Raw genomic sequence first — 26,115 nt, 5'->3', positions numbered from 1 at the left:
GTTCTATGTAACAGAATAGTGAACAGATAAATAAGAAATAAATAACATACCACAGTAAGCAAATACATATTAAATACATAATAATCTTTGTCTAAAAAAAAGGGTTCAAGATGTTCATAATTCTTGTTCTGTGTACTTTGTGAACACTTTACTATGATAGTAGTTTGAACAGTCTCTTAAACTGAATCATATTGGTGCTCTATTTGATTTCTTTGGTTAATCCATTCCATAATTTAATTCCACATGCAGATATGCTAAAGCTTTTAAGTCTTGTACGAGCATACACATGTTTTAAATTAGATTTTCCTCTAAGGTTATATTTCTCCTCTTTTGTTGAGAATAATTGTTGTACAAAAATTAAGCTGTTTAGCCACAATACCCAGCAATATGTTTGAAGGAGAAAAGCTGAGGCCATTATCCCAGGAAAACCATGCGCACCGCCAAGTTTTATGCTCCGAGCCTGTTTTGCTGCCATTGGAACTGGTGCTTTAAAATGGGACAATGAAAAAAAAGGATTACATCCAAATTCTTCAGCACAACCTAAAATCATCAGCCCGAAGGTTGGGTCTTGGGCGCAGTTGGGTGTTCCAACAGGACAATGACCCCAAACACACGTCAAAAGTGGTAAAGGAATGTTTAAATCAGGCTAGAATTAATATTTTAGAATGGCCTTCCCAAAGTCCAGACTTAAACGTGTGGACAATGCTGAAGAAACAAGTCCATGTCAGAAAACCAACACATTTAGGTGAACTGCACCAATTTTGTCAAGAGGAGTGGTCAAAAATTCAACCAGAAGCTTGTGGATGGCTACCAAAAGCGCCTTATTGCAGTGAAACTTGCCAAGGGACAAGCAAATATTAACATTGCTGTGTGTATACTTTTGACCCAGCAGATTTGGTCACATTTTCAGTAGACCCATAATAAATTAATCAAAGAACCAAACTTCATGAATGTTTTTGTGACCAACAAGTTTGTGCTCCAATCACTCTATTACACAAAAAATAAAGTTGTATAAATGATTGGAAACTCAAGACAGCCATGAAATTATGTTCTTTACAAGTGTATGTAAACTTATGATCGTGACTGTATTTGCAAAGCCATTTTCAAAAAGGATATGTAAAGATTAACTAGAACTTGTGAGACAAGGTTGGGCGTCCCCAGGAGCGAGCTACGCTCTGCCACTTTCACTCGATTCAACCAACTACGAGCGGTACCACAGGCTTCTGCGGCATTGAATGGGTGCAACAAATTGCGAGATCAAATATTTTATTTCTTCACTTTTTTCACATTTGATATGTTTTTAACAATTATTTTAACTCTATAAGTACCATGTAAGGTATGTGTTAATTGCTGATGCTGTGACGATCTGGATATATGGATATTGGTTATTTAGGATATTGGTTTGGGTTTATTTCCTGTTGCAGTCTTATGTTTGGTTCCTTTTCCGGCTTCACCTGCCGCTGATTAGCAGCCTGGCCACACCTGTTGTCAATCAGCTGGCTGCCATTTATGCCTGCCTCGCCCTCTAGTCAGGGCTCGATGATTGTTTCCTGTTTCGATGTTTCCTGCATGTGCACTTACCAGTTGTATTGTTTCCTTGTTGAAATTAAAGTCATGTTTACCTGCGCTATGCCTGCCATCTCTGCATCTTGGAGTTCAAGACCGACAGCCCCTGACAGAATCATCGAGCCAAATACGAACCCCAGAGAGATTTAGTGGAGCGAAAAGCTTGGCGGTTCCTCGAAATTACGATAGTCGGGGTCTTGTATTTTAACACTACAGTCACCACAACTTTACATATGGGATTTTAGATGTTTTAATTGAATAAATAGACTAATAAGGGCATTTTAAAGTCACTCATTACGCTCTGCATAGCGCCGCCATGTAGAAAATATTTTTTCAGAGTGATCTAATTTGAAACTAAGCAGCCAATCAGAGTTTGTGCAGTTCTCTGATTGGTTCCCTTTTTGAAAAAAACATAATGGTGTGTCAAAACTTACGCAAACGCATAGCGGAAATTTGAGCGAGTGTAGAAAAAAATCTGAATACGCAGAGGGCAGAGAGAGGGAGAGAGAGGGTATGAGAAAGCACATCGGTCTGACGGTGCAGAAAGCAGTAATTAGTGTTAATATGGATATTGGACAACATGCAAACACTTTTATTGTGCACAAAATACATTTGTATTCACTTAAACATTTTTCTCATTTTTCAAAATATGTCTGTGATTGCGAAATTTATTTTTCTGTCCTCAAAATCTGCCTTTGTGACCTCAAAATTAAGACACAAATGTAACTCCATAAATATGTTGATATTTGAATGTAATCAGTAGTATCCATACGTTTTACACAGAGGGCCACATTCTAAAATAGGTTGTAGTACACTTTGTAAAAAGGCTAAAAAAACATTTTATACAGCGTGCTCAAAGAGCTTTGTGGTATAATTTGTTACTGACATATGCTAACATTAGCATGCTAAGTTTTTTTTCAAAAATAATTTAACAAGCGTTCACCTCACAGTCATAAGACGTTGTACATGACACATGCTAACTGTTAACATGCTAACATTAGCATGCTTGCACACCTAAATTAGCGTGCTAACTTTTTTTTGCTAATTTTGCAGGGGTACACCTCACCTTTGGTAGCCTATGTGACACATGCTAACTGTTAGATTGCTAACTTTTTAAGTCAAATTGGCTGACATAAACCTCAGTGTCATATTACTTGGTACTTAACAGATGAACACTTTTAACTATTTTGTGCAAGCGTACACTTCAAAGTACTTGACACACAAATTGTCAGCATGCAAACTGTAAGAATGTTGATGTTAGAATTTTAGCATGCTAACTTTAGCGTTTCCGTTTGACCTGGGCATTTCAGCATTCACATGCAATTTTTCCAGAAAATTCATATTTTAGCATCTTTTGTTCCAAAAATGCATATCTTAGTTTTGTTTTTACAATTCATTAGCCTCTTTAATTTTTGGATTTTAAAACTGTTTCCCCAAATGTTATTTTTTTTGTTTTTGTTTTTTTTTGGTTATTTATATTCTATAATGTGTCGTGGGCAAGTAAAAAAAATAGCTGCCGACTAAATGGCTCCAAAGCTGCACCTTGGACTCTTTAGTCCACTGAAAAACATATTTATTCTGATCAAATTGCAATTGTAAGTTCACCAGCTGCCTTGCAATTCACCTCAACGTTAATGACATCTTTGTTTTGATTAATAACATCAACATTCTTTTATTGGTTAGTCGATTACCCCTTTAATCACATTGTGGATTAACTCACAGTTAGTTAAGATAAAAACATCTCTTACAATAACAGAACAATTGCAAAACAAAGAATTTGCTTTCTACATCTTTATAAAATACAGATTCAAGTTAAAACAAGTATTTCATATTGTTTTTTGGGGGTTCTTTTTCTATTGTCTTTCCTAATTTTAATGTGTTGTTTTTTCAACATGTCCTTTCCAGCCACTCAGGCAAATCATTATGTTGATGGAGATGCCCATGCAGTATATGCTATACATACTTGTTTTACAAAAGAGCAGTGTGGGTTACTTCTCATGTTGCTTTCTTTGTATTTGACTTTATTAAATGGATGTATTTACTGTTTGGCACAGCCCGACTGGAGCAGGAGGGGATAAAAAGAAGGGGGAAAAAGCAGACAGAGGGGGACATTGCATGCACAAGATAGGGACAAGACAGAGAGACAACAACAAAAAAACAAAAACAACACCATTGACAAATACAATATGTATTTTCTACCGTTTGACCCTTGCGGGGTGGCGGGGGGGAGCTGGCGCCTATCCCAGCTGCACACGGCCGGAAGGCAGGGTACACCCTGGACCAGTCTTAGGGCCAACACAGACAGACAACATTCACACTCACGTTCATTCACTAGGGCCAATTTATTGTTGCCAATCAACCTATCCCCAGGTAACCTGACTCTCGCCAGATCCTTGTAGTTCACTGAGCTCCACACAAGGATCTGGGATTTCTCAATAAGAGATGGATTTTAGAAGGCGGGGCCTTGTAAACATTTTTTGTATGTGATTGCATAAACCACTTGTTCGTTATCTAGAATGACGTGCTACTTCAACCACTCACATCAAAATCAACCCGTGACGCTGATGAGAGTGACGCTGGGAAATCCAAAACAGAACAGCTGACATATTGGATAACGACAGAGCGAAAATTTATAGAACTTTTACTGAAAAAAACACAGCAATGTCAGTGGACTGCAATAGCAGAATCAATGTCAGCACACAACTCCTCGCTGCGTGCCGCCTTTGTTGTTTGAATCAAACAGTCGCTTCGGCGTTATGTCACATGTATGAAATCCCTCCCGGCTATCCTGATTGGCTCATTATTTTTTACTATCTTAAAGGAGTTTGCATTGCCCTCGAGCCAAGATCCTTGTGTGGAGCTCAGCGAACTACAAGGATCTGGCGAGAGTCAGGTTAATCCCCAGGTGCATGTCTTTGGAGGTGGGAGGAAGCCGAAGTACCCGGAGGGAACCCACGCAGTCACAGGGAGAACATTCAAACTCCACACATACATCCTTACGTTTTTGTGTTGTCTGGACCCCAGGATACAGAGCAGGGAAGGCGGAGTGCAGCTAAAGGCCCTTTTTAGTGGGGGGAAAACAGGCACTGCAAAATACATCTAGTGCAGCATGGAAGTGCACAGAAGACAAATACTTGTCAAGGTACAAATCACAATGATCCAGCACAGGCAAGGAGCAACAGGTAAAAAAAAAAGACTAGATCAGTGATTCTTAAACTGTGGTACATGTACCACTCGTGGTAAGCGGGCTCAATCCAGTCGTGCGCCAAAGAATTGCTTGATTAGAGTGTTTTATTTTACCAACAGTGTTACTGTTTAAACTGTCATGTTACAGTGGCCAAAAATATTAAATATGCTTATTGAATAAAACCTCTGCCTTGTTTTTAATGAATACTTAGGCCAATTGCGCTACTGTATTTTAATATTGGTCATTTTGGTGTTACTTGGAGAGCAAAGTATTTTCTGAGGTGTTACCTGGTGAAAAAAGTTTGAGAACTACAGGGATACATTAAGGATTGGAAAACAGGTGTGCTGGTAGTAAAAAGCCAGTAAGTGAAACAAGGACCCGAACAGAAATAGAACTAAAATAGGAGCACAGAACAGGAAATGATACAAAACAGAGGAAATTAGCGGACAACGTCGAAACTGTCACGTGGGGTTCAAATGTTTCAAACAAGACCACTATATATGAGCACTATTGGGACAGTAATACATTTCATCGTTTTTTTCCAACCAAAAATTATATTAGCTGTTTGGCAGTACTTGAGATACTTCCCTGGAAAACAAATGTGAAAACCACTGATCCAGAATATAACTTGCAAGAAGATGAAAATGTACTTATACAACTTTTTCACTTCCAATGCAAACTTGACATTAACTATGAAGTGTTTTTGAAATGAAGTAGTAATTTTTTTTAGTAACACCTAGTGGCCACAAAAATTCATTAAATGTAGCTCATGACGCAGTGATTTGAATGATGCGGACACGTTTGTTACTGGATACTTTCTAATTCACTTCTGCCTTTAAAACATATGTGTAAGTAATGTGTAACAATAATCATTTAATATTTGTTATTTTATTGACAAATGTAAGCTATGATATTGTTCAACTAAGGACACTTTACATATGGAGATTGTTTGCTATTGTGTGCTTGGCTGCTGAGTAGCTGCTAGCTTCTTGTAGCCTACCATGTTTACCTGCTGTAAATTACTTCCCTAAAAAATTTCCCGAGGAGGGGGACTTTAAATGGATGGATTAGTGTGGCTGAAACGGGGCATAGACTAAAAATGATTTGTTTAAGGGGTTAAATGACTTAGTGTAGACAGCCTAAAATACAAGAAGACCAAACCTGTGTGCTTATTGGAGGACACTTAGATGTTAACTGACTGTCCGGTTTTGCACAAGTAAACAGGCTGCAGGACTGCTTGTATCTGAGATTTTAAATACAAGCCGATATCATATTTTGGGTTGTTCTTCTGATATCGGATCGATATCCAATATCAATATTGTATCAGGACACCCCCTAGTAAACACAATGTGGAGAGGAAAAACTGACAACACATGAAAAGATTAGATTGCAAGTCAAGTTAAAATGTGTGGGAGAAGGGCATGCTGTAAAAAAACCAGTAAATTCACAAGCAGGAAGGTGAAATTGTGTGTGTCTCTCTCTCTGTCTCTCTCTCTCTCCCTCTCCCTCTCTCTCTCTCTCTCTGACCCACTGATTATAGATCTGTGATAATAACATTTCATTTTCAACTGTTTCTGAAACATGAATCATGATGGTCCCTTCTTCAACATTAACATCTTATTCTGAAAACTTAACGGGGTAAGTGGCATTATTCTGAGGGTTTGTTGAATGGAGAGATGGAAAATGTAATAGTGGTATGCCAATACGTATTATCTAATCAGATCGAATTACAAAAAAAGTATTTGAAATTCCGCTTTCATTAAATTCAATTATTTGTATATCATAGGAATCATGGATGTAAGGCACTGTTTAAATTTAGTTAAGGTGATCAAACTCTTTGTCAATCAAAACTATAGCATCATTTTCGCGGTGCTATTTTTTTCTGTTATATTATTTAATGGTCTATACTGCAATCTCTAGGTGTTAAATGTATTTAATATGCTGGTCATATAAGGGAATATTTAAATAACATACAAACCATATATATATATGTATATATATATATATATATATATATATATATATATATATATATATATATATACATATATATATATACTGTATATATATACATATATATATATATATATATACTGTATATATGTATATATATATAGATAACAAACACATATCTATATATACAGTATATATTCATATATACATCTATATATACATATATTTACTTATACATATATACATTTATTATATACATCTACATATATTTATATATATTATATACATCTACATATATTGACATAGACATATATACATACATATATACATATGTACACATGGCTGAAATATTGTGTAGATTATTTTACAACATGTGCTGGTCAAGTCCTCAATTACAGAATGCTTAGCAGGCTCAATATTACATTTTATTTAATAGAAAGTATTAAAAAATTGTCATGTAATGTACAGGATATCAGAAACATATGTTCGGGTAGAAATATCATAGATCCCCTACCAAATATTATCTGTCTAGTGTGCACTTATTATTGATGAAAAATTATACCTATCTGCGATTAATCAAGACTAATTTTGAGTTGACTATGAACAGTGCGATTAAACACGACTAAATATTTTATTTGTTTGACAATCCTATATATATATATATATATATATATATATATATATATATATATATATATATATATATATATATATATATATATATATATATATATATATATATGTCTTATTTGGATTATCCAGAGAATAGTGCTCTATACCGCGATAGAGCGCAATATGTATGTGTGGGAAAAATCACAAGACTACTTCATCTCTACAGAACTGTTTCATGAGGGGTTCCCTCAATTGTCAGGAGATTTTAATGGACGCATTCACATACCATGCTTTATATAGGGCACGGAGTGGGTAGGTACAGGCAGGCGTAGGGTGTGGTGATTGGCTTATGTGTTACCTAGGAGGTGTTTCCGTCTGTGACGGGATGCTAATATGATTTCACTGCGCTTGTTGAAGGGGTGACAGATCTGGGTGATATATAATAAACAGTTTCTCTTTTAAGCATAGGTTGTATCTTTTATTACCACTGTTGTAAGGTGTGCTGGATGCAAGAATTTGCCATGTTATTGAATATTCAACATTATTGTCTTTGAGGTTCCAAATGTGCTTGCTGAGTTCTGTAGAATTCCGCAAGGTCTGGTTTCTAAAGGAGGCCTTTTGATTATTCCATCTGGCTTTAAACTCTCCTTCGGTTAATCCTACGTACGTGTCGGATGTGTTAATGTCCTTGCGTGTTACCTTTGCTTGGTGAACGACAGATGTTTGTAAGCACCCCTCCGTTGAGAGGGCAATCAGGTTTCCTGCGGCAGTTACATTCCTTATTGGTTTCGGAGTCGTTCAGTCTGGAACGACATTTGGAACCTCATATATATATATATATATGATTGCATTACATCCGGAGATGCTTTCTTCTTCATTCACCTTAGGTGAATGGAGCCTTGGCCAGGAGAACTTGATATCTTCAGACGGTGTCCAGCGGTCATTGGGTGTTTCGACCCTGAACCGTAACACCATACCGCTGGTGGGCCGGCAGTGGTGGCCAAGTCACTCCATGGTGCCCTTCTACTCCTCCTGGCTTCCAGCTCATCTCATCTCTCCTGCTCCATAACCAGCAAGAGGCTCTCTCCGCTGCCTCCTCCATCCTGCGAGCTGCTGTCTTTCTCTCCTTCCCTGTTATTCCCACAGCTGTGAGCATTCTCCATACCGACTGGGCAGGGAATCCTCTGCAGCCGACCTCGACCGGGAACAGCCATGCCTGCCATCCTTTTCCCCTGCTGTCATTTAAAAGGTCCTGGTATTTAGCACTTTTCATTTCAAAGGCTTGGTCGCAACCTTCTTCCCATGGGACTGTGAGTTCAATGAGAATTATCTTCTTCGCCTCTTCAGACCACAGCACCACATCCGGTCTCAGGGTTGTTTGTACAACCTTGGGGAACTGCAGCCTTCCTCCCAGGTCTACCTTCATATCCCAAGACCGTGCCATTTGCAGTAGGCTCTTCCTTGCTTTTGCTGTGGTTGGTGGCTTTTCTCCCTCCCTCACAAACTGGATGGATTTTGTTTTCCCTTGGGGTTGCTGTTTCTTGCATCTCTGCTGCTCCAGGGTGTTAGCCAGTGTCATGAGCACCTTGTCATGACGCCATCTGTATCTCCCTTGGGTGAGTGCTGTTTTACACCCTGACAGAATGTGTGCCATGGTGCCCTTCTGCCCGCAAAGCTTGCATAGTGGATCCCCTCTCATGCCCCATCTGTGCAAGTTTGTTGGAGTCGGGAGTGTGTCATACACTGATCTCAGCAAGAAAGAGATGTGGAATGGTTCCAGCTTCCACAGATCTGCCCATGTGATCTTTCTCTTAGGGAGGTCCCATTTGGTCCGGGCTCCCTGGGACGCTAGTTCCACTGCTCTTGATATCCGACCTTCCTCTTCCAGGTTTCGTACTTCCTCCTGGACCATAGCTCTTCTTTCCCTGGGTTCTGCCTTACTCCCTTCTTGGACATGGGAAGTTCCAAGACCCTGTCTCCCTGTGCATGGCATCCCTATGATGTCACGTAGCCTCAATATGCTCTCAGCTTGTGCAACAGTTGTGTCAGCTGCCCACTTGCGTCCTGATCTTGTAGTGACGCCTGCGTGTCTGATTTGTTCGTCCTGGGTGTCTCTGTATGTCATTAAGACTCTGCACTTTGCTACCTTGAAATCCTCCACCACGGATGACAAGGGAAGCTGGAGCTGTCCAGATCTTATGTTGAGGCCTACTGTTGTAGCCATTTTCTGAGGTTCTTGTTGATCTTTCTTTCCACTCCTTCTACGTGTGTCATAGGGATGCCATACACTGTCAACAGCCACATGAGTCTTGGTAACAGTCCATGTTGGTAGAGCCATATTTCAAATTTACCAGGGAGTCCTGATTTTCCAATCTTCCTCAGCCAATATATATATATATGATCACTTTTTTTACCACTGTAATTACCGGACTTCAATACTTGTCATCCAATGATTGTAAATAATGTAAAAATAATGTAAAAACAAGAGTATAAAGAAGTCATACTGTTCCATTACCTTTCTTCATACTACTGTCACTACTCAACTGCCAAAGAACTGTCGACACCTTCATATTTGTTCCTCCCTATACTGTATATACTGTTACTCTATTTGATTTGCACTGGTACTGTATTTGACTACTGTACTTCTACTTTTACTGATACTTCCACCATAACTTCTGTGACATATTCTGCAACTTAATTGTATTGTAATTAATGTACATCAGAGCTATTCAATTGTTGTATTTTTATGTGTTTAGTGTATTAGATTCTGCAACTAGTGTTTGGAACCCACTGTACGCAATATCTGAAGAGCATGGAAAAAAGCATTTCACTGTGGTGTAGTCTGCATGTGACAAATAAAACTTGAACCTTGAACCTTGATATACATAATTAAGGAATGTGATTAATAAAGAAAAAATGATTGTGTCACCTTAAATTGATAATGAAGATGAATCACTCGTGTGTATTGTTACACCGTCTGTGATCGCGATAAGAGGCGGCTAATTTCAATTGAAAACAGCTCACTAGGTAAAACTGAGGTAACTTGTTGGTTTTGCAGCGACAAACTTTCTAATCATCGGCAAACATCAAGTTTAAAATACCACCTTTGAAGAAAAAGACATACATGCCACTAGCATGAATGCAACAAGCAGAGAACACTACACAATGGCACATGCGTAAATGTTGTCAACAAAAGTACCACGACTAAACATTTATTGTTGACGCATCTTTATTTTATATATTGATGCAGTTTTACATTTGTTTTCATTTCACTCAAGAATTATTCATCACTTGAAACTTTTAAAAACAGTGCATTTGCAATATGCACCTGAGGATAGGTTGATTGGCAACACTAATTTGGCCCTAGTGTGTGAATGTGAGTGTGAATGTTGTCTGTCTATCTGTGATGGCCCTGCGATGAGGTGGTGACTTGTCCAGGGTGTGCACCGCCTTCCGCCCGATTGTAGCTGAGATAGGCGCCAGCTAACCCTGGTAGAAAATGGATGGATGCATGGGCATTTGCAATAGGAACCAGTTGAATTTATTCCCACCACATTTATTCATCCATCCATTCATTTCCTACCGCTTATTCCCTTCAGGGTAGCGGGGGGTGCTGGAGTCTATCTCTGCTACAATCGGGCGTAAGGCGGGGTACACCCTGGACAAGTCGCAACCTCATCGCAGTACATTTATTCAATTAATGCAAAAGTGTGCAAAACTGGAACGTAATTGCCCTAAAATAAGGGAACTGGTCGTATCGCTCGCTGAGGTGGATGCATCTAGAAATCAATTTTTTTCCCCCCACCTCTTTAACTCATGTTTATTTCATCTTTTTTTCTCTATTCACCATTGTACCCTAATCTTACTAGCCGGTAGATATTAGTTATTCAAATACATGTTTTTATGTTTAGTTATTCGTTATTGTCTGTAAAAAATAAAATAAAAATAAAAATAAATATATATACGTATATATTTATATATGTATAATAGGGTTGTACCGGTACTAGTATGGTATTGCGGTACTATTGAATCAAAAATTGTACAATACTCTGTTTGAAAAGTATCGATTCCCTTTTTTTTTTTAACGGGAAGGCCACTGCTGGGTTTACAAGCAAAATGAGCATGTTCGGCAGCGCACAATCACGGAGTACTTACAAGCAGTGTGCCGACAGAAAAGGGATCAGAATCAAAAACTGATGATAGAGGTGAAGCTATAACACTGAAACGCGTTTAGGAAGAGGTGCTTTAAGACATGGCTAGTTAGCGGCTAAAGTTCATCCGCAGTCGGCAGTGTTTTAGTGACTTCTAAATCACTAATCCTCGCCTCCATGGCGACAAATAAAGAAAGTTTCTTTCAAGTATCATCCCTGCAGGACAACAAATAGCTAAACATGCTTCACTACACAACCTAGGAGGATACAACAGCTCACTAGCGTCACTGCTAACAGAAGCTAGTGTTCCTGAATGTAAACAAATGCCATGGGTGGATGTACACCTGACATCCACTCTAATGATACCAAGTACAGTAGCATATCTAGTCGATAAAGCAATGATTACATCTATATTTTTTATTCACACAAAATATTTTTGTTCTTTTAAAAAAAATCATATTATCTTTATAAACTCAGGAATACGTCCCTGGACACATGAGGACTTTGAATATGACCAATGTATGATCCTGTAACTACTTGGTATCGGATCGATACCTAAATTTGTGGTATCATGCAAAACTAATGTAAAGTATCTAAGCAAAAAAGAATAAAGGATTATTACATTTTAAAAGAAGTGTAGATAGAACATGTTGAAATGGAAAGTAAGCAGATATTAACAGTAAATTAAGAAGTGTATTAATAATCTATTTTTACAGTTTGTCCTATATAATTTTGACAAAATAATAGAATGATAAATGAGACAATATGTTACTTCATATGTCAGCAGACTAAATTAGGAGCCTTTGTTTGCTTACTTACTACTAAAAGACAATTTGTCTTGTATGTGTCATGATCCACGTCTTGGATCATGGCATATTCTGGTTTTGGTTCTGTTTGTTATCACATTCTGTCGAGTATTTGTCTTCCTCAGTTCTTTGTGGCACTTCCTGGTTTTGTTCCGCTGTCATAGTTACCCATTTAGTGTCACCTGGCTCTCCTTTGATCACTCGCACCTGCCCTTGATAAGTTATCTCCCTATTTAAGACCGCCTTTGTTTGACATTCTTTCTTGGACTCTTGTTTGCTTCACGCTACAGTTGACGTCGCTCTTTCCAGCCTTGTGGTAACTACTTCCGTGTACGTTAGCTTCCATGCTATTTCAGTTGTTTGTCCCTAGCTCATGCTAGCGCTTTCTGTTTTGTTTGTTAGTGCCTTCGAGCAAGTGTTTTTGGTTCTTAGACTGTTTTAGTTAGTATAAATAAATTATTGTTCCTACCTCACGCTGTGTCCATCTTTGCTGCACACACGAGAGAACAACTCGTCACCACAATGCCACCAAGACGTCACAGTATGTTCACTATTTTATTTAAAGATAAACTTGTTGTTCGATTGCAATAAGACACATATGTTTAATGTACTGCAAGATTTTTTGTTAAAATAAAGCCAATAATGACATTTTTTGTGGTCCCCTTTAGAAAAAGTATCAAAATACATTTCGGTACCTATACCAAAATATTGGTATCGGGAGAACCCTAATGTATGCTTACTACTCTGACCTCATTCGATAAAGATGGGAAAAAAGGATGCAGCACACGAGTGGAACAAAGGTAAAGAGGGAAGTCATTTCTATAGAGGGAAGTCATTTCTCAGCGTAAATAAACTGTGTTGTGTGTTTGTATTTTATTGTTGTAAGTGAATGTCAATATTCTGAGGGGGCTTTTTGGGGTTGCGCAAGAATCAAAACGATTTTTAGGTCGGTAAGTTTTCTTTTTCATGTTAGCTGACGCCTACGATCTTCACTGATAAAGATCACATCAGCGTCTAAGATCAAACAGGCCAATGTGTGACAACCGGCACTTGCTGACTTGGCTGAAGGGCTACAAGTGCGTGACACACAAGCAGAGGAAGAAATAATCTAGAACATTGTGATTTTAGCCTTGAACAGAGAGCACATGCGGTTTGTAGCTTATGCTGACAGAGGTATTGTTTAATCAGAGAGGGATCTTACCATCTATAGTAATAATAATAATAATATTAGATTTTATTTGTAAAAAAGCACTGTACGTTGAGCAAACAACCTCAAAGTGCCACAGTGTAAAAAATAGTTATAATAATAATAGTAATAAGATAATACAAATAAATAAAATATAAAACTAGAAACAGCCCAATAGCGAGAACCAGCATGCATGTCTATAAAAAGGCCTTTTTAAAAAGATGTTTTTTTAAGCCTTATTTAAAAGCATCCACAGTCTGAGGTGCCCTCAGGTGGTCAGGGAAAGCGTTCCACAGATTAAGAGCAGCGGAGCAGAAAGCCCGGTCTTTCATTGTTCGAAGCTTTGCCCGTGGAGGTTGGAGGAGGTTAGCCTGTCTGGAGCGGAGGTGTCATGTGGAGGATTTGGGGTGAGCAGTTCCTTGAGGTAGAGGGGGGCATTTCCGTGGAGGCACTGATGAGTTAGTAGGGAGATTTTGAATTCAATCCTGAATGGAGCAGGGAGCCAGTGAAGGGATTTGAGAGTTGGTGTGATGTGGTCATGTTTCCTCACCCTCATCAGGATACTCGCAGCACTATTTTGTATGTGCTGCAGCTACTGAATGTTCTTGCTGGGGATCCTGACAAGTAGTATGTTGCAGTAATCGAGCCTGGAGGAGACTAAGGCGGGGCCGAGCCTCTCGGCATCAGAGAGAGTGAGTGAGGGACGGAGTTTCGCAATGTTCCTGAGATGGTAGTATTGCCTACTTACTTAATACTTGCTTTTTTACATTTTATTGAACATGATCTTTTTTAGGGGTCCCAGGTAAGCTGGAGCCTATCCCAGCTGATTTAGGGGCCAATATGACGAAATATAATTCAAACTGTAAAACACACCAATGTGATTTAGTGTCTCTAATTCTTCTGCCTCTCAGGTCCCGTTTACACTAAGCCGGATGAGGTTATTCAGGGTAAATCACACCTAACCTTATCCGTTTCCAACCACAACAATGCCACCGCTTAAGACCCCCGCCCCCCTCCATCCGCCGACGCAACGCGATCTAGAAAAAGATAAAATTTAAAAAATCCACCTGGCTTCACAGTAGATATGGAGTACAAAACAAGCATATACAACGAATGGAAGGTCAGTCTTATGTTATGCCTTATGTTTTGGACACTCGGGTGAAGAGAGGGGCGGAGCTTTCTACAGATCACCACCTGGTGGTGAGTTGGCTGCGATGGTGGGGGAGGATGCCGGACAGACCTGGCAGGCCCAAGCGCATTGTGAGGGTCTGCTGGGAACGTCTGGCAGAGTCTCCTGTCAGAGAGAGTTTCAATTCACACCTCCGGGAGAACTTTGAACATGTCACGAGGGAGGTGCGGGACATTGAGTCCGAGTGGACCATGTTCCGAACCTCTATTGTCGAGGCGGCTGATTGGAGCTGTGGCCGCAAGGTTGTTGGTGCCTGTCGTGGCGGTAATCCCAGAACCCGTTGGTGGACACCAGCAGTGAGGGATGCCGTCAAGCTGAAGAAGGAGTCCTATCGGGTTCTTTTGGCTCATAGGACTCCGGAGGCAGTGGACGGGTACCGACGGGCCAAGCGATGTGCAGCTTTAGCGGTCGCAGAGGCAAAAACTCGGACATGGGAAGAGTTCGGGGAAGCCATGGAAAACGACTTCCGGACGGCTTCGAAGCGATTCTGGACCACCATACGGCGCCTCAGGAAGGGGAAGCAGTGCACTATCAACACCGTGTATGGTGCGGATGGTGTTCTGCTGACTTCGACTGCGGATGTTGTGGATCGGTGGAGGGAATACTTCGAAGACCTCCTCAATCCCACCAACACGTCTTTCTTTGAGGAAGCAGTGCCTGGGGAATCTGTGGTGGACTCTCCTATTTCTGGGGCTGAGGTCGCTGAGGTAGTTAAAAAGCTCCTCGGCGGCAAGGCCCCGGGGGTGGATGAGATCCGCCCGGAGTTCCTTAAGGCTCTGGATGCTGTGGGGCTGTCTTGGTTGACAAGACTCTGCAGCATCGCGTGGACATCGGGGGCGGTACCTCTGGATTGGCAGACCGGGGTGGTGGTCCCTCTCTTTAAGAAGGGGGACCGGAGGGTGTGTTCCAACTATCGTGGGATCACACTCCTCAGCCTTCCCGGTAAGGTTTATTCAGGTGTACTGGAGAGGAGGCTTCGCCGGATAGTCGAACCTCGGATTCAGGAGGAACAGTGTGGTTTTCGTCCTGGTCGTGGAACTGTGGACCAGCTCTATACTCTCGGCAGGGTTCTTGAGGGTGCATGGGAGTTTGCCCAACCAGTCTACATGTGCTTTGTGGACTTGGAGAAGGCATTCGACCGTGTCCCTCGGGAAGTCCTGTGGGGAGTGCTCAGAGAGTATGGGGTATCGGAATGTCTTATTGTGGCAGTCCGCTCCCTGTATGATCAGTGTCAGAGCTTGGTCCGCATTGCTGGCAGTAAGTCGGACACGTTTCCAGTGAAGGTTGGACTCCGCCAAGGCTGTCCTTTGTCACCGATTCTGTTCATAACTTTTATGGACAGAATTTCTAGGCGCAGTCAAGGCGTTGAGGGGTTCCGGTTTGGTGGCCACGGGATTAGGTCTCTGCTTTTTGCAGATGATGTAGTCCTGATGGCTTCATCTGGCCGGGATCTTCAGCTCTCACTGGATCGGTTCGCAGCCGAGTGTGAAGCGACCGGAATGAGAATCAGCACCTCCAAGTCCGAGTCCATGGTTCTCGCCCGGAAAAGGGTGGAGTGCCATCTCCGGGTTGGGGAGGAGACCCTGCCCCAAGTGGAGGAGTTCAAGTACCTAGGAGTCTTGTTCACGAGTGGGGGAAGAGTGGATCGTGAGATCGACAGGCGGATCGGTGCGGCGTCTTCAGTAATGCGGACGTTGTATCGATCCGTTGTGGTGAAGAAGGAGCTGAGCCGGAAGGCAAAGCTCTCAATTTACCGGTCGATCTACGTTCCCATCCTCACCTATGGTCATGAGCTTTGGGTCATGACCGAAAGGATAAGATCACGGGTACAAGCGGCCGAAATGAGTTTCCGCCGCCGGGTGGCGGGGCTCTCCCTTAGAGATAGGGTGAGAAGCTCTGCCATCCGGGAGGAGCTCAACGTAAAGCCGCTGCTCCTCCACATCGAGAGGAGCCAGATGAGGTGGTTCGGGCATCTGGTCAGGATGCCACCCGAACGCCTCCCTAGGGAGGTGTTTAGGGCATGTCCAGCTGGTAGGAGGCCACGGGGAAGACCCAGGACACGTTGGAAAGACTATGTCTCCCGGCTGGCCTGGGAACGCCTCGGGATCCCCCGGGAAGAGCTAGACGAAGTGGCTGGAGATAGGGAAGTCTGGGCTTCCCTGCTTAGGCTGCTGCCCCCGCGACCCGACCTCGGATAAGCGGAAGATGATGGATGGATGGATGGATGGAAGGTCAGTCTGGTTGATGTCCATGTGCGCACACTCGATGACCACACGGGCCATAAGGCGATATTGTATCACATCCACGGGAGGAAAGGGACAACATTTTTCGCTAAGTAAAATCCCAGCTGACCCGGACATCCGAAAGTTCTCTTGCTGTCCGAGATGTGTAGTATCCCAAATAGCTGCAATCGCCCGTTGCCTTCTCTTAAGGTATGGAATTGTGATTTCCAAAAGCGCCTGTACATGTACAAGATAGAGAAACACAGGCATGTCTGGATGATCGGCCTCCATCTTTGTTATGAAGCTGGCTGTGGCGCGTTATTTCTGACGTCACTTCCTGTGTGGGGCGTGGTCTTTCCGTCGTCACTTCCTCTCTGAACTCGGTTTGTAAACGATCAATGAGTCCATACAAAATAATTCAGGGAGGGGAACCTTAAACTGTGGGTTGGTGTGGCTGAAAGGGGCTTAGGCTAAATAATTATTCGTTTAAGGGGTTATCCTGCTTAGTGTAGACATAGCCTTAGGCGTGTTGTTGTGTCCCTGAAAGTCTACATCATTGTGGTTATGATTAACTGAAGTGAAATTCCCCCCAGAAATAAACGAATCAATGTAGTTAAAGGCCTACTGAAACCCACTACTACCGACCACGCAGTCTGAGAGTTTTTATATCAATGATGAAATATCAACATTGCAACACACGCCAATACTGCCGGTTTAGTTCACTAAATTAAAATTTTAATGATGACGCGTATGATAATGCTTGTTTGTGACGTTATTGGTTGGATTGGACATATTAACCCAGCACCACTTACGGCTAAAAGTCGTCTCTTTTCATCGCCGCAATTACACAGTATTTTGGACATTTGTGTTGCTGAATCTTTTGCAATTTGTTCAATTAATAATGGAGACGTCAAATAAGAATGTTGTTGGTGGAAAGCGGTGGATTGCAGCTGCCTATAGCAGCGAAACACAGCCGGTGTTTCTTTGTTTGTTGTGAAGCTTTAACGCAGAGCGGTCAAGCGAACATGTTTCTCTACGTCAACCAGCAAGTTTTTGGATGGGAAAATTGTGAGTCGGCTCTTACCAGAGACTTGAGTGGATTACGCGACCTCATCCTGCAGCTCAAAAAGGCAGCTGTGATCTTGGCTCCTCGGCTTCTCTCAGAGACCCTGCCGTTCACCGCAGCCATCCGACTTTCAGGTATGACTTTATAATCTCACTAAATAACACAATAAGCAGATAAGGGATTTTCCATAATTATCCTAGAAAATGTGTCTAATCACATCTGAAACGCACCCACTGCCGCCGCCTAGAGCCGTCACATTTTTTTTTTTTTTTTTAGTGCTTTACTCTAACTTTCCTCATCCACGAATCTTTCATCCTCGCTCAAATTAATGGGGAAATTGTTGCTTTCTCGGTCCGAATTGCTCTTACTGCTGGTGGCTCACATTATAAACAATGTTCAGATGTGAGGAGCCCTCACACCGGTGACGTCACGCGCACATTGTCTGCTAATTTCGGTACAGGGAAGGCTTTTTTATTAGCGACCAAAAGTTGCGAACTTTATCGTCGATGTTCTCTACTAAATCCTTTCAGCAAAAATATGGCAATATCGCGAAATGATCAAGTATGACACATAGAATGAATCTGCTATCCCCGTTTAAATAAGAAAATCTCATTTCAATAGGCCTTTAAGTTTCAACAGATTAATTTCATTGCATGCAAGATTTGGTAAACCCATGTTTCATGGGAGGGTCACAAGATTACAAAAAGGGGGTCAGTGACTCTAAAATTATTAAGAACTCCTAAACTTTGGGGTTACTGGATGACTAGTGAAATATTAAGCCCGTTTCCACCATAGTAACTTTTTCAGGAACTTTCCCACTTACCCGGGTCAATAAAGTCCACCCTGTGTTTCCACTAAAAACTACCCGGGTAGATATAGTTCTTCAGGAACATTTCGGAGTTCCTCCTAGCGTGGTGGGACTTTTCCAACCTACCCAGACACTTTTCAGGGGCAGGCTGTGCTGTCAATCACTGATTGGTTGAACACCATGAATTGATTAACGTGGACACCGACTTAAACAAGTTGAAAAACTTATCCGGGTGTTACCATTTAGTGGTTAATTGTACGGAATATATACTGTACTGTGCAATCTACTAATAAAAGTTTAATCCATCAATCAAAACAGATGGGGGAGTTCCTAAAACATATTTTTCCAACACACGACCGCCTTGGAAATATACACAGCAACTTGTTTGTTTCCTATTTCTTGAGTATTTCTATTACAACAAACTTGACAACGGAGAGAAAAAAGAAAAAAAGGAACTTTTGAAATGCAGGAACTTTTGTGGGGCATCTTTGTGCTGAAGAACGCTAATCGTTGGAACTACCTTGGAGTGTTTTCAGTCAGCTGTAAAGTCACATCTTAAATAAACAACTAAACAATTTAGTTGTTTATTTGTTTTTACAATCTTCATTTCGTTACACAAAGCTACGAGAAGTGGACAGACCCTTTCAAATGTATTTACAGAGGAGTATGAAGCCGGGCTCGAAAAGACGACCTCCGCTGCTTACTACTCTGACTTTGTTAGATAAATGTGGGGGAAAAGGAGGCAGCACACGAGTGGAACAAAGGTAAATAAAATAAAATATTAATTATTTACTTTATTACATGTTGTAAAAGTAGTCAGTGACACTCCATTTGTGTAGTTATTAGCCTCAACCTGAGTGTACAGAATGCTAATGCTAACAAGCTAATACAAAAGCAAATATGTTTGTGTTGTAGGCGTGAGATAAACCCTGACATTTATTATTTATATATTGTTATTTACTGTATAGCTGAAATTGACCAAAAGGAATCGCCTGACCCTTGTTAATTCATCATTTAGTGAGAGGACGACTTTGTGACCTGACTGTTGGACATTGCGGACAACAGCCTGAATGTTTATATACAATTTGGTACACTTTTTAAAAAAATGTTTTGAAATGATTCCCTTGTATTTCAGTTACTTACTTTTTAGTGAAATAACTGTGACCTACTATTGTCTGTTTATTTACATGGTATCAGTGCAGAAATCTAGTAAACCATACCGCATTCGTCATCAGCCTGATTTGTAAAAACTACCCTGAACTGTGAAACGCGGTGGCAACCCAAACCACACAACCCCATCGCCGGCGTGACTGTCACAATGTTTCAAAAAGGCAAGAAGGCAGAACTAAATTTGCAACAAGTTGACAAATACAGAACTCAATGCATCTTGGCACAAAATGCAAAAATGAGCCAAGTGACAACCAACCCTGTTCTCCCTTACACCATTGTGGTGTACATTATGACCCATTGGATTATTTTATGATATATGGTATTGTATTTAACAATATGTTTATGAAAAGTAGTGAGGAACTGAGCTGTGACCAATTTTCCCTCCAATTTTTCATGTGTGAGCAAACGCCAAAACTCCTTGAGCATTCAATGGCGCACATGTGAGGGACGGCAGACGTGCACACTGTAATGCGTTTATCTTTTTATTCGATTTTGTGCGCGGCCTAGATTTGGTGTGTGCAGAGGACGTGTGAGCAGTGTGCAATTGCACAGGCGCGTACCTCAGAGGGAACGTTGGCTGAGACTATGACGATGACATTTCATGTACCGTATTTTTCGGAGTATATGCCGAAAATGCATAATAGAGAAGGAAAAAAACATATACATGTCGCACTGGGGTATAAGTCGCATTTTTGGGGGAAATTTATTTGATAAAACCCAACACCAAGAATAGACATTTGAAAGGCAATTTAGAATAAATAAAGAATAGTGACCAACAGGCTGAATAAGTGTACGTTATATGACACATAAATAACCAACTGAGAAGGTGCCTGGTATGTTAACGTAACATATTAAGGTAAGAGTCATTCAAATAACTATAACATAAAGAACATGCTATATGTTTACCAAACAATCTGTCACTCCTAATCGCTAAATCTCATGAAATCTTATTCGTCTAGTCTCTTACGGGAATTAACAAAATAATAATATTTGATTTTTTACGGTAATGTGCTAATAATTTCAAATATAAGTCGCTCCTGAGTATAAGTCGCACCCCCGGCCAAACTATGAAAAAAACTGCAACTTATAGTCCGAAAAATATGGTAATTAACAAAGATAACAAAATCCTCAAAATAATTCTCGGTAAGATGCATATCGGCTCTTCACCTCTGCAAACTGAAAGCACACATTACTAAAACGGCATGGTGGTAGACGACAAGAATGTATTCGACTGGGCATCCTCCAATTGTTTATGATGCTGTGTATGTACTGAATAGGTCATTTTCGTCTCCAACCCCAGGATGCAGAGATCAATCAATCAATCAATGCTTATTTATATAGCCCTAAATCACAAATGTCTCAAATTGCTGCACAAGCCACAACAACATCCTTGGTTCAGATCCCATATCAGGGCAAGGAAAAACTCAACCCAATGGGACAGTGAGAATCCTTGGAAAGGACCGCATATATGTGGACCCCCTCACTAGGGCGACCGGTGCAATGGATGTCGAGTGGATCCAGAATAATATTGTGAGAGTCCAGTCCATAGTAGATCTAACATTATAGTGAGAATCCAGCCCATAGTGGGGCCAACAGGAGACCATCTCGAGCGGGGACAGGTCAGCAGCGCAGAGATGTCCCCAACTGATGCACAAACGAGCAGTCCACCACAGGTCCCGACTTTGGACAGCCGGCGCTTCATCCGTGGTCACCGAACCTGAGCCCCCCCTCCACGAGAGAGAGGGGGGCAGATAAGAAAATAAAATAAACGGCAGATCAACTGGTCTAAAAAGGGGATCTAATTAAAGACTGGCTACAAATTAGTTTTAAGATGGGACTTAAATGCTTCTACTGAGGTACTAACTGTTACCGGGAGGGCATTCCACAGTACAGGAGCCCAAATAAAAAACTCTCTAAAGCCTGCAGACTTTTTTTGGGCTCTGGGAATCACGCAGATTTCTTGCCGGGACATACGGGACAATACAATGTACAAGATAGGACGGAGCTAGACCGTGTAGTATTTTATACGTAAGTAGTAAAACCTTAAAGTCACATCTTAAGTGCACAGGAAGCCAGTGCAGGTGAGCCAGTATAGGCGTAATATGATCAAACTTTCTTGTTCTTGTCAAAAGTCTAGCAGCCGCTTGCTATCTATCACAGTGGTTCTCAAATGGGGGTACACGTACCCCTGGGGGTACTTAAAGGTATGCCAAGGGGTACGTGAGATTTTTTTTTTAAATATTCCAAAAATAGCAACAATTCAAAAATCCTTTATAAATATATTTATTGAATAATACTTCAACAAAATATGAACGTAAATTCATAAACTGTGAAAAGAAATACAATAATGCAATATTCAGTGTTGACAGCTAGATTCTTTGTGGACATGTTCCAAAAATACTGATGTTAAAGATTTCTTTTTTTGTGAAGAAATGTTTAGAATTAAGTTGATGAATCCACATGGATTTCTATTACAATCCCCAAAGAGGGCACTTTAAGTTGATGATTACGTCTTTGCGTAGAAATCTTTATTTATGATTGAATCACTTGTTTATTTTTCAACAAGTTTTTATTTATTTTTATATCTTTTTTTTTCCAAATAGTTCAAGAAAGACCACTACAAATGAGCAATATTTTGCACTGGTATACAATTTAATAAATCATAAACTGATGTCATAGTGCTGTATTTTACTTCTTTATCTCTTTTTTTCAACCAAAAATGCTTTGCTCTGATTAGGGGGTACTTGAATTAAAACAATGTTCACAGGGGGTACATCACTGAAAAAAGGTTGAGAACCACTGCCATAGCAGATAGCAGGTGAAGAGCAAGTAAAAATGTGTTTCATGACAAAGGTGTCTGGAAGGCAGACAAGGAAATGTAGATCTGGATATACGTTAGGTTGGAAAAAACACAGAGGCTATATCATCCCGACATGCCTGTTTCGCAGACTTCCCTGCAAAGCAGGCTTGTCGGGATGATATAGTTTCTGTGTTTTTTCTTGACCTAACGTACATATATATGTTATAAATATATATATTTGTTCAACACTGTTTTGAGATTAGATGTCTCTCGAGTAATTGTTATGCTCTAAGTGACAAGAATCCCCCCCATTAGTTGCTTTAACAAATATCACAGTGAACCTCCATTTAACAGATACCGTATTTCCTTCAATTGCCGCTGGGGCGCTAATTAATTTAAAACCTCTTCTCACTCCTGCTCTTACCAAAGGCAAGCGGTAAAAGTAAGCATGCGCTAATTATTTTAAAACCTTTTTACTGCATACCTTAGCAAAGGTATGCAGTAAAAATTTGAGTGTGATGTAAGCTTGGACCTTAAATCCTACTGAATAGCTCTTTATCTTCTTCCCTTTATGCGATTTCAAATTACCGGTATTGAAATCAGCCTCCTCCATTTTGAAAATGATGACAGGGGAAGTGTCACTCGTGACGTCATGAGTTTGACCAGGCGGTAATACTAAGCATGCGCCAATTATTTTGGGAAGCGAGTTTGACCCGGCAGTAATTCAATGCAGGTGCATACTATATGCCCTGCAGCAATTCAAGGAAATACGGTATTTTCTTTTGTCCATCATCCATCCATCATCTTCCGCTTATCCGAGGTCGGGTCGCGGGGGCAACAGCCTAAGCAGGGAAACCCAGACTTCCCTCTCCCCAGCCACTTCGTCTAGCTCTTCCCGGGGGATCCCGAGGCGTTCCCAGGCCAGCCGGGAGACATAGTCTTCCCAACGTGTCCTGGGTCTTCCCCGTGGCCTCCTACCGGTTGGACGTGCCCTAAACACCTCCCTAGGGAGGCGTTCGGGTGGCATCCTGACCAGATGCCCGAACCACCTCATCTGGCTCCTCTCGATGTGAAGGAGCAGCGGCTTTACTTTGAGTTCCTCCCGGATGGCAGAGCTTCTCACCCTATCTCTAAGGGAGAGCCCCGCCACACGGCGGAGGAAACTCATTTCGGCCGCTTGTACCCGTGATCTTATCCTTTCGGTCATGACCCAAAGCTCATGACCATAGGTGAGGATGGGAACGTAGATCGACCGGTAAATTGAGAGCTTTGCCTTCCGGCTCAGCTCCTTCTTCACCACAACGGATCGGTACAACGTCCGCATTACTGAAGACGCCGCACCGATCCGCCTGTCGATCTCACGATCCACTCTTCCCTCACTCGTGAACAAGACTCCTAGGTACTTGAACTCCTCCACTTGGGGAAGGGTCTCCTCCCCAACCCGGAGATGGCACTCCACCCTTTTCCGGGCGAGAACCATGGACTCGGACTTGGAGGTGCTGATTCTCATTCCGGTCGCTTCACACTCGGCTGCGAACCGATCCAGCGAGAGCTGAAGATCCCGGTCAGATGAAGCCATCAGGACCACATCATCTGCAAAAAGCAGAGACCTAATCCTGCGGTTACCAAACCGGAACCCCTCAACGCCTTGACTGCGCCTAGAAATTCTGTCCATAAAAGTTATGAACAGAATCGGTGACAAAGGACAGCCTTGGCGGAGTCCAACCCTCACTGGAAATGTGTTTGACTTACTGCCGGCAATGCGGACCAAGCTCTGGCACTGATCGTACAGGGAACGGACCGCCACAATAAGACAGTCCGATACCCCATACTCTCTGAGCACTCCCCACAGGACTTCCCGAGGGACACGGTCGAATGCCTTCTCCAAGTCCACAAAGCACATGTAGACTGGTTGGGCAAACTCCCATGCACCCTCAAGAACCCTGCCGAGAGTATAGAGCTGGTCCACAGTTCCACGACCAGGACGAAAACCACACTGTTCCTCCTGAATCCGAGGTTCGACTATCCGACGTAGCCTCCTCTCCAGTACACCTGAATAAACCTTACCGGGAAGGCTGAGGAGTGTGATCCCACGATAGTTGGAACACACCCTCCGGTCCCCCTTCTTAAAGAGAGGAACCACCACCCAGGTCTGCCAATCCAGAGGTACCGCCCCCGATGTCCACGCGATGCTGCAAAGTCTTGTCAACCAAGACAGCCCCACAGCATCCAGAGCCTTAAGGAACTCCGGGCGGGTCTCGTCCACCCCTGGGTCCTTGCCACCGAGGAGCTTTTTAACTACCTCAGCGACCTCAGCCCCAGAAATAGGAGAGTCCACCACAGATTCCCCAGGCACTGCTTCCTCATAGGAAGACGTGTTGGTGGGATTGAGGAGGTCTTCGAAGTATTCCTTCCACCTATCCACAACATCCGCAGTCGAGGTCAGCAGAACACCATCCGCACCATACACGGTGTTGATAGTGCACTGCTTCCCCTTCCTGAGGCGGCGGACGGTGGTCCAGAATCGCTTCGAAGCCGTCCGGAAGTCGTTTTCCATGGCTTCCCCGAACTCTTCCCATGTCCGAGTTTTTGCCTCCGCGACCGCTGAAGGTGCACACCGCTTGGCCTGTCGGTACCTGTCCACTGCCTCCGGAGTCCTATGAGCCAAAAGGACCCGATAGGACTCCTTCTTCAGCTTGACGGCATCCCTCACCGCTGGTGTCCACCAAGGGGTTTTAGGATTGCCGCCCCGACAGGCACCAACTACCTTGCGGCCACAGCTCCGATCTGCCGCCTCGACAATAGAGGTGCGGAACATGGTCCACTCGGACTCAATGTCCAGCACCTCCCTCGTGACATGTTCAAAGTTCTTCCGGAGGTGGGAATTGAAACTTTGTCTGACAGGAGACTCTGCCAGACGTTCCCAGCAGACCCTCACAATGCGTTTGGGCCTCCCAGGTCTGTCCGGCATCCTCCCCCACCATCGCAGCCAACTCACCACCAGGTGGTGATCGGTGGAAAGCCCCGCCCCTCTCTTCACCCGAGTGTCCATAACATGAGGCCGCAAATCCGATGACACAACTACAAAGTCGATCATGGAACTGCGGCCTAGGGTGTCCTGGTGCCAAGTGCACATATGGACACCCTTATGTTTGAAAATGGTGTTTTTTATGGACAAACTGTGACGAGCACAAAAGTCCAATAACAAAACACCACTCGGGTTCAGATCCGGGCGGCCATTCTTCCCAATCACGCCTCTCCAGGTTTCACTGTCGTTGCCAACGTGAGCGTTGAAGTCTCCCAGTAGGACAAGGGAATCACCCGGGGGAGCACTTTCCAGTACTCCCTCGAGCGTTCCCAAAAAGGGTGGGTACTCTGAACTGCTGTTTGGTGCATAAG

At 42.3% G+C, this 26,115-nt stretch overlaps 1 protein-coding gene across 3 annotated transcripts in view; it reads left to right on the top strand.

Moving 5' to 3' along the window:
- ccr6b (chemokine (C-C motif) receptor 6b) overlaps window positions 1–26,115 on the top strand; it is a 33,802-nt gene that overhangs the window by 1,584 nt on the left and 6,103 nt on the right. Inside the window, exon 1 of one of the 3 annotated variants that reach the window (XM_061895669.1) lies at window positions 6,339–6,391. The exons of the other annotated variants lie outside the window; for them this stretch is intronic. Within the exon in view, the coding sequence (XP_061751653.1) occupies window positions 6,342–6,391 (50 nt within the window). The 5' untranslated portion in view covers window positions 6,339–6,341. Of the gene's footprint in view, window positions 1–6,338; window positions 6,392–26,115 lie in introns of those variants that run through there. 3 annotated transcript variants of the gene reach the window in all.

Source organism: Nerophis ophidion, linkage group LG03 (genome assembly GCF_033978795.1).
Source record: "Nerophis ophidion isolate RoL-2023_Sa linkage group LG03, RoL_Noph_v1.0, whole genome shotgun sequence".
NCBI lineage: Eukaryota > Metazoa > Chordata > Actinopteri > Syngnathiformes > Syngnathidae > Nerophis > Nerophis ophidion.
Note: the sequence above shows the minus strand (reverse complement) of the source record. Positions and strands in the feature narration are given on the sequence as shown.